Source organism: Peromyscus maniculatus, chromosome 22 (genome assembly GCF_049852395.1).
Source record: "Peromyscus maniculatus bairdii isolate BWxNUB_F1_BW_parent chromosome 22, HU_Pman_BW_mat_3.1, whole genome shotgun sequence".
Classification (NCBI taxonomy): domain Eukaryota; kingdom Metazoa; phylum Chordata; class Mammalia; order Rodentia; family Cricetidae; genus Peromyscus; species Peromyscus maniculatus.
In genome coordinates, this window is record NC_134873.1 from 20,057,239 (window position 1) to 20,070,171 (window position 12,933).

At 48.9% G+C, this 12,933-nt stretch overlaps 1 protein-coding gene across 7 annotated transcripts; it reads right to left on the reverse strand.

Moving 5' to 3' along the window:
* Nucleotides 1–1,743: 1,743 nt before the first annotated feature.
* Fkbp1b (FKBP prolyl isomerase 1B) lies at nucleotides 1,744–12,902 on the reverse strand. 7 transcript variants are annotated; one of them, XM_006981430.4, is made up of 6 exons: nucleotides 12,771–12,902; nucleotides 11,897–12,493; nucleotides 11,180–11,635; nucleotides 7,787–7,834; nucleotides 3,404–3,516; nucleotides 2,278–2,414 (listed from the first exon to the last, which is right to left on the reverse strand). In XM_006981430.4, exons 3-6 carry the CDS (start codon nucleotides 11,214–11,216, stop codon nucleotides 2,370–2,372), a joined length of 243 nt encoding a protein of 80 aa, XP_006981492.1. In that variant the 5' UTR covers nucleotides 11,217–11,635; nucleotides 11,897–12,493; nucleotides 12,771–12,902; the 3' UTR covers nucleotides 2,278–2,369. The 7 variants fall into 7 exon arrangements, with proteins under 7 accessions (XP_042122789.1, XP_076415398.1, XP_042122788.1 ...); XM_042266855.2 differs by lacking the exon at nucleotides 11,180–11,635 and having other exon boundaries at nucleotides 1,744–2,369; nucleotides 11,897–12,005; nucleotides 12,771–12,884; XM_076559283.1 differs by lacking the exon at nucleotides 12,771–12,902 and having other exon boundaries at nucleotides 1,744–2,369; nucleotides 11,897–12,018.
* Between the last annotated feature and the right edge of the window lie 31 nt (nucleotides 12,903–12,933).

Consider the following 12,933-nt stretch of genomic DNA (forward strand, 5'->3'; position numbering starts at 1 on the left):
AGGTGAACTCTTGTCTCAAAGGACAGAAAGTGCAATGGACAGATTTTGCCCACATAGTCTCCTGTGTAGATTTGTCCAACTTGCTTTACTTCCAGTGAGGCTGAGTCTCAGGGTTCTAACAACTTATGAGAATCATTGAGTAGCAGTTTGAAAACAAGTGATAGGATCTTTTTTTTTTTTTTTTGAAGATTATTCACTTATTATGTATACAGTGTTCTGTCTGCATGTACCCCTGCCCGCCAGAACAGGGCACCAGATCTCATTATAGATGGTTGTGAGCCACCATGTGGTTGCTGGGAATTGAACTCAGGACCTCTGGAAAAGCAGCCAGTGCTCTTAACCGCTGAGCCATCTCTCCTGCCCAAGTGATAGGATCTTACAACTGGTCTCTCGCTAACCAAACCTTTAGTGGCCCTCTCAAGACACTGAACTCTTTGGCATGTGCCGTAATTTTCGATATCATCTTCCAAAGACTTGAGAAAGCAGTCATTTCTCTGCTTACCTGTAAATTCTATGCATCCCTCCAGTGCTAGCCAATAGGTGTTTACATTAGTAGGGTTTCTTAGTAGCTGTTATTACAGTCCCTTGTCACCAGGCTGTACTAACTATGGACAGATCTTTTGTGTGGGCCCATGAAATAGTTTCTGGTGTCATTTTTGTCCATCCTGTTGAGGAAGCAGGATATTCCAGAGGCGGCACCCTGGAATGGGTACAGCATCCTTTGGCCACTGTGGTTCCACACACTGTGGGTGAATAAAAGCAAGGCAGCCCCGTTCCATTCATGGTTGCGTTCATGAACCCCTCAACCTCAGCAGAGGAATTCATTTGTGACTTCCGGGATATAAAGGTTATACAAAGTAGCCCAGATTGTGGCCCCATATCCTACATAGAACGCTACATGATGTATATCCGTGGATCTTTAATCCCAACACTTGGGAGACAAAGACAGATCTCTATGAGTTTGAGTTTAAGGCCAGCCTAGGCTACATAGTGAGATCCTGTCTCAAGTAAAAAAATAGATAAGCAAATAAATAAACCAGATAGATGGCTCCTGAGGATTAGCAGTCTAGGCTGTTCTCTGTTCTCCATAAGCGCCCATACACACGCACATGCAGGCACACACACCTACACTGTTCTCAGAAGTAACTTCGAGGTAAGCTAGAGTAAATCTAGATGTAAGTAAGAGGTGCCCATGAAAACGAGCCTCAGAACCACACGTTCTTTTCAAAAGTAACTTCCCAGAGCAGGTCAGGTTTCAAGCCTTAAACACATTCATTTGCTCAGACGCACTTTCTGGTGAGGGAGGGAAGCTCATCCCTCACTCCGCAAACCTGAGGTTGTGGGATCACCTAGGAGAGCAAAGCTCACTCAGGATTGCTAGGATGCCGGGTTAGTTACGCAGGGGACTCCAAGCTGGTGAGTTCAGTAGGGTAAGAGCTAATTTGCAAAGTGGCTTAGAGGGTTTGTGATCATTTTCTTTAAAAAGGAAAGCTAGGCTTGGGTGGTCTGCACCTGTATATCCCTGCAGTCAGGAGGCTGAAGGAGTTCTGGGTCAGCCGGGGCTCCGAGACGCTGTCTCAAAACAAAATAAGACGGAAAGGATACAGGACAAGGTCCAGCATTAACGGTTGGCTCGTGTAGCTATTCCTTACACTCTCTTAGCTGCTAGGAAGCCCCCTTTCACCCCTTTATCACCAAGGGCAGCGGCTTGTGTGTCATGAAAGAACTTCCCACAACACGATGGCCAGGAAGATGCCAAGCATGGAGCCTTTATTTTACACAGGTATTTCCAAAGAGGGAGCTGCTTAAGGTGAGCAGCCAACAGGAGAAAAATGACAGCAAAGGTAACTAACTGGCTCAAGTCCCTCCATGAAACCATGTACAGCGCATGTCTGAGCACCTTGTGTGTCTGGCTTAAGTGCAGGTAAGGCAATATAGGTTGTGCAAACAAGGTCTGTGTCCCCGGATCGGGAATGGCTACCACATGCATCACACAAAACGCACAACCTGAAATGTCTGGATCTGTCACTAAATTTCCTCAAGCAAAGATGTATGGGAACAATCAAATGGCGGACACACACAGAGCAGGGCGGGCGGGCGGGAAGAACGGATAGTGTCGAGGGGCAGTGACGTCAGCACACTGATCAAGAGCCCTCCCTAGGAGGGGCCGTCCCAGTGGCGGAGCAGGCTAGGACAGAGAGCGGGAGCCGTCTCCAGCCACCTCGAGGTCCTTCCTGCCTTCATTCTAAGTTGAGCAGCTCCACGTCAAAGATGAGGGTGGCATTGGGAGGGATGACTCCAGGGTGGCCAGTAGCTCCGTATGCCACATCAGGGGTGCAGGTCAGCTTCGCCCTCTGCCCCAAGCTCATCTAGCAGGGATGGGGGGCAGATGGGAGAGGAGAAAGAGGACCCAGCTTGATTTAAAAGAGAAAAGGAAGGTGACGATGGCATTTTTCCCAAGCCATACTTAGGGCAATTCCAGATCTGAGATTAATTTTATACGTGGCACACTAAAGTCCGGTTGAAAGCTTAAACATGCAGATTCTGCCTCAAAATCAACTCGCCTATGGGGCAGTTAACAGCCACAAAGTAGTCTCAGATTCATTCAAGCATCAGACATTACTGGTTATCCAGCTAGTGCCCGGCCCGAACACTTGTGTCTGCTCATGATTGTTCCTGGTCCTCTTCCGAAGTAGTCAAAGAGGAATGTATAAACAGCTTTGAACACACTTGTAACAGGATCAGTTAAGATTCAGCAACTAAAGGCCACGGCATGGCGGCAAAGGAGTGGAGCATCCCTTGATTTCCCCAGCAAACTGAGGGAGGAGAGCTGGGACCACAGCACTGTCAACCCCGCCCCAGGAACTGTTTCAAATGTTTCAAACATTTCCAAAAATTTGAGTGGACTGGTTAGTATTGTATCGATGTTAATGCTTTAGGTGAATCACTGTAGTGTGGTTATACGTGTTAGCATTTGAAGAAGCTGGGTGAAAAATTATATAGCGGCTCTACTATTTCTGTACTATTTTTTATATCTGAAATAGCTTCAAAAACGTTTAAAGGTAAAAAAACCAAAGCACTCCTTGGCTTATCCATCTCTAGCTCCTCTGCTGTCTCAGCTCACTCAACTCAGCTTGTTGGCCTTTTCAGGCCGCTCAAGCAAGCCTAGGCGAGATGCTTGGGATGAGATACAGATGTGCCAGCCACAGAAGAGGCGACGGGCAGAACCAGGAGTGAGCACTAGGTGGCGTTGCTGCACCCGGACCGTAGTAGAGTCCTGGCAGTGTGAGTCTGTGCTAGGGTGAGCGGGAAAGTGGAGGACCCAAATCCACCACTCCTTAAAGACCCCTTTAGTGAGCATCCTCAGCCTCCCTGAAACCGTTAGTGAGCATCCTCAGCCTACCTGGGCAGCACCTTCTTCAAAACCTTTGATGACTTCCTGTTTGCCAATTCTGAACTTGAAAGGTTTGTTTCTGTCTCTGGATGAATCGAATTTCTTGCCATTCTGGAGCATTCCTGGCGAAGTGAGAAGAGGGTAGAAAAGAGCTGTGGTTTTGAGTGAACCAACAGTTGGACTCAGCATGTCTAAACGGAATTCCTCTTCCGAGGGAACCCTCTCCTCTTTGATCTCCCCATCGGCAGGAAACCTGGACCCATCTCTCCGCCTCACCCCCACATGCAGCCTGTCACCGAGTCCTACATCTCCTTGGAATCCACCTACCTTTCTAATTTCTGCTACTCCACCACTCTGGTCTCCAGAGCCACCACCAGCACATCTGGAGACAGGAACAGCCTCCCAAACGATGTTACTACTCACCAATCTTCCACTCGCTACATCCACAGATTTTTTCCCCCCTTTAAACACAATTTCTGATCACATTTACTTTTCCCTGCTTAGAACACAATAGCTCCCAGAGCAAAATCCAAAAGCCTGAGGCTAATGATGCCTCCCTTCAAGTTCTCTCTCTCTCCCTCTCTGCTCCTCTCCCTGCCTATTCAGAGCACACCATTCTCAAGTTCCTCTACGCCTTCTAAACTTTTCATGCTATATCCTCGGGCATTCTGGTCTCAGGTTCAGTCCTTTCCTACGGTTCTAAGTGCTTCCAGAGAATGCAAAGCCAAAGATCACACCATCCCATCATCCCCTGCTCCAGTGAAAAGGGTGAGGCGACTCAGGCACCCTAGTAGCTTCCGGCTCACGGGCAAACAGTTGTTTGATCCTGGAACCCCCAGGTGTGATCTCGGGCAGTTTGTACCATCCTTTACCTTCTCACTGCCAGGAGTCCAGTCCTCCCTGACACCCACATGTTGTCGCTGTCCATCAGCCCAAGGACCCAGAGCTACTGCACTGTCTCCATTGCTTATGGCACTCCTGCTCAAAGACCAGCGTGTCTTCTTAAGTTTTCATTTTAGTTTACACGTATAGGTGTTTGCCCGGGCAGCCTTTAAGTGCCTGCTGCCCTTGGAGGCTAGAAAATGGAACTAGAGTTACAGATGGATGTGAGCCACCGTGTAAGTCCTGAGAATTGAACCCAGGTCCTCTGGAAGAGCAGCAGGTGCTCTTAACCGCTGAGCCAGCTCTCCAGCCCCAGACTTGATTTTACCATGCTAGTCCAAGATTTCTTTTTTCTTTCTTTCTCTCTTTCTTTTCTTTTTTGGTTTTTCGAGACAGGGTTTCTCTGTGTAGTTTTGCACCTTTCCTGGAACTAGCTTTCTAGACCAGGCTGGCCTCGAACTTACAGAGATACACCTGCCTCTGCCTCCCGAGTGCTGGGATTAAAGGCATGCGCCACCACCGCCTGGCTAGTCCAAGATTTGTAGGTGCTAAACCACCACATACGATAATGTGGGATCACAGGAAGACATGGCCTGTTAAGTTCAGAAATGGAGTTCTTATTATTTTGAGATTTTGTTTTATTTCAACCGGGTCTTATTCTGTAGCCCAGGCTGGCCTGGAGCTCAATATGTAGCCCTAGCTGGCCTCGAAATGCTGAATCTCAGGTGTTAGTCACCACACCAAGTTGAGACAAGGTTTTTAGTTGAGTCAGGCACTGACTCACTGTGTGATATTGGGGAAATGGGCCTCATATTTTCCATTTAACATAGGAGGCTTTTCCAGCTTACAAGTGCCTGAGCATCTATAATTTTACTTTTGAATTCCTACAACTCGAATGTGTACTAGAGAGTCCTATTTACCTCCCTTCTGGGTAGACTAGGTTGGGCTCCTGCCCTGAGTTCTAAATGTGGCGAAGGAGAAACCCTTCTGGCTGCCCAGAGATGCACACAGATGGATGCTACAGAGATCAAACACAAATACATGGAGATACATAGTTGCTAGGATATTCAAATTCACAGAGATACTTATGCATGCTCACATGCACTCACACACAGACACTCAGGAGAGAGGCCCTGATGGCCAAGCAGATGCTGAGAAAATATTTAGATCGGCAGACCTACATATATTCATACAGACATGCACTTGGGCAAATACGCGCTTGAATATGCACACATGCACAGTCCATTTATAGACTAGCTTTCCCATTTCCCCAATGCCTTCAGGTTTCATAAAGCTGAATCTATTTGGAACCATGTAACAGTTATCTGTTGCTGTGAGCTCAGCCAAAGCCACATAATCCAAACACGGGCCCACATAAATATGTGTACTTCTTTTACAAAGATGCCACTATAATACATCAAATAAAGGATGACTTTTGGGATTAACATTGCTCGATCAAATCTCTATCCACATGGGGAAAAAGAATTGAATCCAGCCTCTACCACCTCTACACACAAAAACCAATTCCAGATGAACCAAAGTCCTAAATATGAAAGATAAAATAATAATAACCTCAGGCTTCGGATGTAGGGATGTGGTATGGTGGTGGAGTAATTCACTGTATGTACAAAGATCTCGCTTTGGTTCTTAACACCACAAATACTACTAACTCATGGTTTCTACAGAGCAGTGGGGCACCATGGTGCTCAATTGTAATCCCAACACTCAGGTGGAGTCAGGAGGATCAGGAATTCAAGCCTTGATTACAGACAAATTCAGGGCCAACCTGAATCACATGGGATCCTGTCTCAACTCTCTAAATAAATAAATAAATAAATAAGAAAAGAAAAACACACACCACCACCAACAGCATTTTTACCAGATGATAAACATATGAATAAATGAAATCTTCATAATATAGTAAAAGATTTCTTGAAGTGAATATAGAAAAATATGTAACCATGAAGGAGAAGACTGATAAGCATGACATCATAAAAATTAAGAACTTCCGCCCAAGAGATACTATTGAAAGATTAATGACAGGGCTGGAGAGACGGCTCAGGGACTAAGAGCCCTGGCTGCTCGTGCAGAGGTCCTGGGTTCAATTCCCAGCACTCACACAGCAGCTCACAACTGTCTGCAATTTTCAGTTTTCAGAGGATTCAGTGTCCTCGTTCGGCCTCTACAGGCACCAGACACACAAGCTCACCATGTAGCCAAGGTTCGCCTTGAGCTTTTGATCTTGTCCCCACTTCCCAAGTGTGGGTATTATAGGTGTGGGCCACCAGGGCCAGCTTATATTCCTTTTTTTTTTTTTAAGTTTACCAGAAGTTTCATACAGACTGTGTTTGCTGAGACAGTTTCTCTCAAAGCAGAGCCATTTGATGAAAGTGTTCCATGCACACTGCCTACTCCACGTATCTACTTTGCAAAAGGACATTTGGTTTCATTAACTTGATCAGCAATGATCTGTCTACAACATGTCGAACAGATAAATCAATTACCCTGGTCAGAGGCTCCAGAGGCCCCAGGGTAATTAGGCCACATCACCAGGAGATAAAACAGCCCGGGTGTGCTGACATCAGTGACTGGAGACTCAACTGTTGAAAAACAGCCACGTCATCTGCTAGAACCAGTCTGGTGCTTCGCACTGGCCTTGGGAACTGCTAAAAATGGCCCCATCTGAATATGTCCCAGGAATTAAGCTGGCCTTGCTGTATGCTAAGTGGCTGTCACCCATAGACTTTGCCACATTAGGAAGCGAGTCACAAGGCAGAGTCCTCACACCTCTTGGAGCAAACACCTGCCAGCGGTCTTCTTGCCAGCAAGAAGTTCCTAAGGAACTCATCTAGAATGTTCCTGAGGGTGGGGAAGGAGGAGCACTTGTTGCTTTTCCAAAGCATCCAAGTTCAGTTCCCAGCACCCACAGGGTGGATCACAAACATCCATAACTCCAGTACCAGGGGGTCTGACACCTTCTTACCTCCAGGGGTACCAGGCACACATGTGGCACACACACATGCATGCAGCCCAAACACCCATACACATAAAATAAGATAAATGAATATAGAATGCCCCTTGGTCCGTGGGTCTTCAAACACGCAGCATCCGAGAGGAGACAACAGAGATGTCGCACCCTCCTCTGGATTCTCCCAGCACCCAGAGACAGCATTGCCCCACCCTAATCCCCCTCACTGCAGTGGAGTGGAGAGGTGTGGACAAAAGAAGAAAAACAGGGTAAAGGGGGATCTGAGGGTCTTTCAGAATAAGTTTGAAACATCAGACAGGAGCAGGAAGGCCAGGATCCCCCCTGCCCACCATCGGGGAATGAAACTGGAGGCTGGCACCATAGATGGTCTTGGTGGGTAAGGGGAAAGTGAAACTGGTCACAGGAAACAGCCTTGGTCTTTGAGGATCATCCAGGGACAAGACTCACTGGGGAGAAGCTTACAGGATAGCCCTGCCTTGGGAGAGGCAGGCCTGGGCCAGGGCTGAGGGAGTAAGACGTACCTGTGTAGTGCACCACACATATCTGACCCTTCTTGGGGAATGTCCTTCCTGTCGGGAGATATGAAGGCAGAAAAGGGATTAGGGAATTAGAAAAACTCACCTGACACATCCAAGATTGATTACGACCCTGATGGACTCACTTTTCCCTTATTATCACAGAGATGCCTGTCTGTGTGCCTTGGATGAGCCAGAAGTAATAATGTCTCCTTTCTGGTTTATATTTGAACTCTATTATTGGTCCAGTTTACTAGTTTAAAAAAAAAAACTCCATCACTTTTTATTGCTTCTTTTACTTTCATCTATTCTACAAGCATCTATTCCTGAATAGCCAACTATGTGCCAGACCTGAAGTAGATTCCAGAGACAGAGAGCAATGTATGAACTCATGAAGAAGAGAAGCAGAAACATAAATCCCAAAGTGCTATGGAGTCATGATTACCATCAAGGATGAATAAATGCAATCATTCACAAGAAATCGATAATGGCCAGACCAGTGCCTCATGCCGGAGTTACACGCAGAGAACAATAAAGACAGGCTCCCTGGTCTTCTGAGGTTTATAGTCTTTCTTTTGTGTATGTGGGATGGTCATGTGTGGTGGGGTGTTGTGTGTGTGTGTGTGTGTGTGTGTGTGTGTGTGTGTTGCATGCATTTGTGTACACAGGTGCACAAGTCCATGAGATGAGCTTGCAAGCAAGAGGCCAGACAAAGATGTAGAGTGCCTTCCTCAATCCCCCTCCAACTTATTTCCCTGAGATCCAGTCACTGAGCCAGAAGCAATGCCACGGAGCTCCCAGGACCTGCCTGCCTCTTCTCCCAGTGCTGGAGTTTCAGGCAGTCACACCCAGCTTTTTCAGATGAGTGATGGAGATTCAAACTCAGGTCTTCACGTTGGTATAGCTAGAGCTCTTACCCACTGAGCCATGTCCCCAGTTTCCACTCTAAAGGTGGGAGACAACCAATGCTCTCGTAAATAAGGATAGATGGCCATAAGCCCTCTAAAGAAAAACGAACACACTGATGAATTGCAGAGAGACGTGGTGAACCAGCAGTTTCAGAAAGGGCGTGCCAGGAAGGCATTTTGGAGAAGGGAATTTGGAAGGCATTTTGAGCTGGTACTTTCGGAAGGGATCAACTCAAAGACCACACGTGCAGCAGGAAGGGACTGCTGTATTTTCAGGATAGGAGGGAACAGAGGAATGTGAAAGAGACAGCGCCACACAGCTTGCAGAGATGGATTTAATACTAAGCGCAGTAGGAAAACCACTGAAGGGTTTAAAAGCAGGAGAATGACCTAATCTGAATTAAGATTTTATAAGATCACTCTGGCTGCTGCGTGTGGGATGGGTGGTTAGACATCTGTTGCGATAATCTAGACAAGAAATCAATGATGGTATGAATTAAGGTTGTGGCCTCTGAGGAGAGAGTGAAATAGACTGGAGATGTATTGGGGAAGCAGGGTTGATGAGGGCATCTAAGTGGAATGGAGACAGGACCCGCCACCCATCTCACCGCTGGATGAGGAAAACAAGAACGATGCTTGAATTTGGGGTTTGGGTAGCTGGAAGGTGGTAGAGCTGTTTTTGGAGATGAGAAAACTGAAAAGGAACAGATTTGTGCGGGTGGCAATCTCGAGCTGCCTATTAGACATGCAAGTTTTTACTGCAAGAAGGTAGATGCAGAGCCGACGCTGAATAAACAAGTTGGGTGGAATATAAAGCCATGAGGCTGGATTAAGAGACCACCAAAGGGAGCCAGAGGAAGCATCGTGGGAAATAGTTAAATTGGATGGCAAAGGACGGGCAGGAGACTGTCTGGAGAAGTAAAGGGGTCTGGGAAATAGAATGACTTGTAAGACATGTTCAAACGCCTGGAATCCAGAGTTGGGATGTAGCTCAACGTAGAGCAGTTACCTAGCATGCAATAAGGCTCTGGGTCCCACCCAAAGCACAGAAAGCCTTAGGGTCCTAGAGTCCAGTTCCAGAGGAGCCCACTGATTTCCTCCTGTTACCCTGGGGTCCAGGTGCCGGGGTCCAGCACACAGTACATGTTCCATAAACAGTTGCTAAATAGGTTGTGTGTTTAACAAGTCGCAGGTGGCTTGGTGAAGCTGGTTGTGGGTGCAGAGGTTATAATGAAAGAGGATCTGCCAGTGTGGATCACTATAGCCCTCTCTATCACCAAAGGGGCAGATTGCTGGCAGAAATAGGGGGCAGCAGCTCCCAATCATTTTCGGCATGAGGAAGGGGCCTGTTGAGCTCTGCATTTGAAAAGGAGACAGGTGAAAAAAAAAAAAAAACACAAGAAAGTGGGGAGTGGAAGTCAAATGGAAGACAGAGAGCCAGCTCAGTGGCCCTGTGGGTGACGAGGCCTGGGACAGGCTTCCTCGACCCTAGCACCAAGATTCTTTGCATGGACAGAGAAACCTGTCCCCCAAGGAGTGATCTGGGCGGTCGCTGGTATTTCCAGGAACCCCTCGTTTTGCAACCAAGAAGCCTTTCCTGGGGAGGAATATGTCAATAATATCTAACAGCAGGTTTGCTTGTTAAAACGCTGTAGATCTGGGGTGCGGCTTTGGGTCTGGATTAGATTTTGTTTAGAAATAGCTACTCCTTGAATGTCTACACCCAGTTTTCTAAGTAGTTGAAAAAAACTCGCTGCTGGTTCTCTTGAGAGCAGACAGAGAACCCGGAGAAAGACTTGTGGGGCGAACAAAGTTAGGGAACATGTGTTCTGCTGTGGACTGGCTGACTAAGGAATCCTGGACTGTCGGGACAGGTCAAGATGCAGGTCTGAGGGCTGGATTTTGAGGTTTGACTCTGGAGGACATGGTAATGGGCAGATGACCAGGGAGGCTGAGTGGGACCAGCAGGGTGAAATAAGAAGCAAAAGCAGCCAAAGAAATGCCAGGCTCCCAAATTGGCTCTCTGTCTACAGCTTACCGCTGCCCAGCCCTGGGGGCCGCCAGACAAGAGGGCTGGGGAGGGTGGGGCGCGTTAGGAGGGGTTTCCCTGTGCAGCAGAGACCCCCTAAGCGGGTCCATTCCTGGTGTCGGACTGGGAAACCGGATCTGAAATTCGAACCTGGGAAGTCAGCAGCAGCAGATAATCCAGAGGTTGCAGCTAAAGCGGCATAAACCGCAGCTTCGGACAGTGGCCGGACGCAGACCCCTGTGGCCCCAAGGTGAGCGGGCGCAGAAGCGAGTGGTGGAGAATTGTCCTCCAGAACCCCCAAGAATCGGGGTGGGGGGGTGTCTCCTCCTGTTGTCCGCATCTAACCCCCTCACCCCCAACCCCGTTTTAGGTCCCCGGAGCCACCTCGGAATCAGACCTCTGCCCGCGGACTCCGCCCCGGGACCCCTCCTCCTCCTCCTCCCGGGCCCCGTCGCCCGGTACCGTCTCCCGGGGAGATGGTCTCGATCTCCACGCCCATCGCGGTCCCACAGGCCCCGCCTCCAGGGGGTCCTCGCGGCTGCCCCGACCCCGGCTCTGCTCAGGCCCGACCCCGCAGGCGCTCCGGCTCGCCTTCTCGCCGCCACTGCAGAGCCGGAGGAGGTGCGGCTGGAGTCAGGACCTGCGCGGGGAGGAGCCGCCGGGAAGGGGGCGGCGGGGTGGAGCCGCGCGACAAGGTGGGGTCGGCCGGGGCGGGGCCCGGGGGAAGCGACCCTGACGTGGCTGCTCCGGAGCCTGGCCAGACTAAGCACCATTAACCCAGTAGCCGAGGGAGGAGGGTGGCGAACGAGGCGTGCCGGCACTAGCGCATCCACGCTTCCATCCATCTGTCGGTTCCATGCATATTTATTTAGCACCTACTCGGTGCAAAGCTCCAGGGAGTCCGCTCAGTCCTACAGACTAGGAGGAGAAAGCTGGTAATTAAACTAACACTTTAAATACATGTGCTCAGTGCCGTGGGGTTTAGAGTACAGCGGAAGCACCCGAGACTGATACCTAACCCCGGCTAGGCTTCCCGAATCTCCTGGAGCAGAGCCGGGGAAGGGAAGAAACCAGCTCCTGATGATTTTTCCCCAGCCACCTTAAGCCCATACTCATTATCCCTCAAAGTTCTACGGCAGGTATTTGTATTGGGTGAAGGTGGGGGTGGGAGGTTCTCACTTTTCAAGGCAGAGGACTGCTCCCTGGAGATTCCAATTGAATCAAAAAGCAGGATCGCTGTGCTGCGGGTCCTAGCTGAGAATACAGCTACAGCCTGGAGTGTCGAGTGCTGCAGAAGGAACGAATGAATTCCTTTACCTCTATCCAAAACAGACAGGAATCTAGAAAGATACTTTAGTCCTTGCCGTATTATCCTCTGCCTCCGTGGTGCTGGGAATCGAACCCTGGGAAATCAGGGCCTCTTCACACACGCTAAGCTAATTGAGGCTACATCCACAGCCCATAGGAAGATATATCGGGAGGAGGTAGCATTTGCTTGAAGGCTGAAGGACACTTTAAGACTGTCTCCTTATCCTTCCTACACCGTTGCAAAAAAAAAATCGACATGTTGATTCTGACAAGAGACGCCTGGGAAGAGGTTAAGTAAGAGAGAAAGTCCTATTCAAAGGCCCAGAGTTGGAACGTGAGGCGTTTTCCGTGGTTTCTCCACTCCCCTCTTCCAGGTGGCGAAGTCGCAGATGCGGTTGTTAGCATCCATAAGAGGCCTGAAGTTGGCGCTCAGGAAAGATGGTGTAGGATACTGTGCGGGGTCGGGATCTGAAAAACCCCGCGGGCGTGGCCTAGAGTCTTCGTGGCTACAGAAGCTTGAGACCTCCAACCCTATTGGCTATGGCCTTGGGCAGGTACTTTTAGATTAGGGGTAGAACAGATCTGCCACTTGGGCAGGCCTAGGAAGCGGCTCCAGAGGAATGGGTGCTATTTACATTTTGGGAGCGATAGTTTATGGGATTTTAAATGGGAAGTCCCTGACTCCCCTCTCCCAAACTAAAACCGACTGACCCATGTTGACTCTAGGGCTCCGATTCCTTCTTACCAACCATCCTCTAAGAGAATGAATGAGACGTGCTTGGGAGAAGAGGTTGAAGCGCTTGAGACCGAGTGTGAGGATCTAACCGGGGGTGGTTTCACGGGAACTACAACTCCCAGAAACCCTTGCAGCAAAACCCTTGCGCTTACTGGCTAGTGGAAGGACCCGC

Excerpts from the sequence above, each read along its gene's own strand:
- Fkbp1b (XM_042266853.2), bottom strand. The coding sequence starts at position 11,057 with ATGCGGACAACAGGAGGAGACACCCCCCCACCCCGATTCTTGGGGGTT. Across the intron at positions 3,517-7,786 it reads ATGTGTGGTGCACTACACAG|GAATGCTCCAGAATGGCAAG; the intron begins GTACGTCTTACT and ends TCACTTCGCCAG. Across the intron at positions 2,370-3,403 it reads TTGAAGAAGGTGCTGCCCAG|ATGAGCTTGGGGCAGAGGGC; the intron begins GTAGGCTGAGGA and ends CATCCCTGCTAG.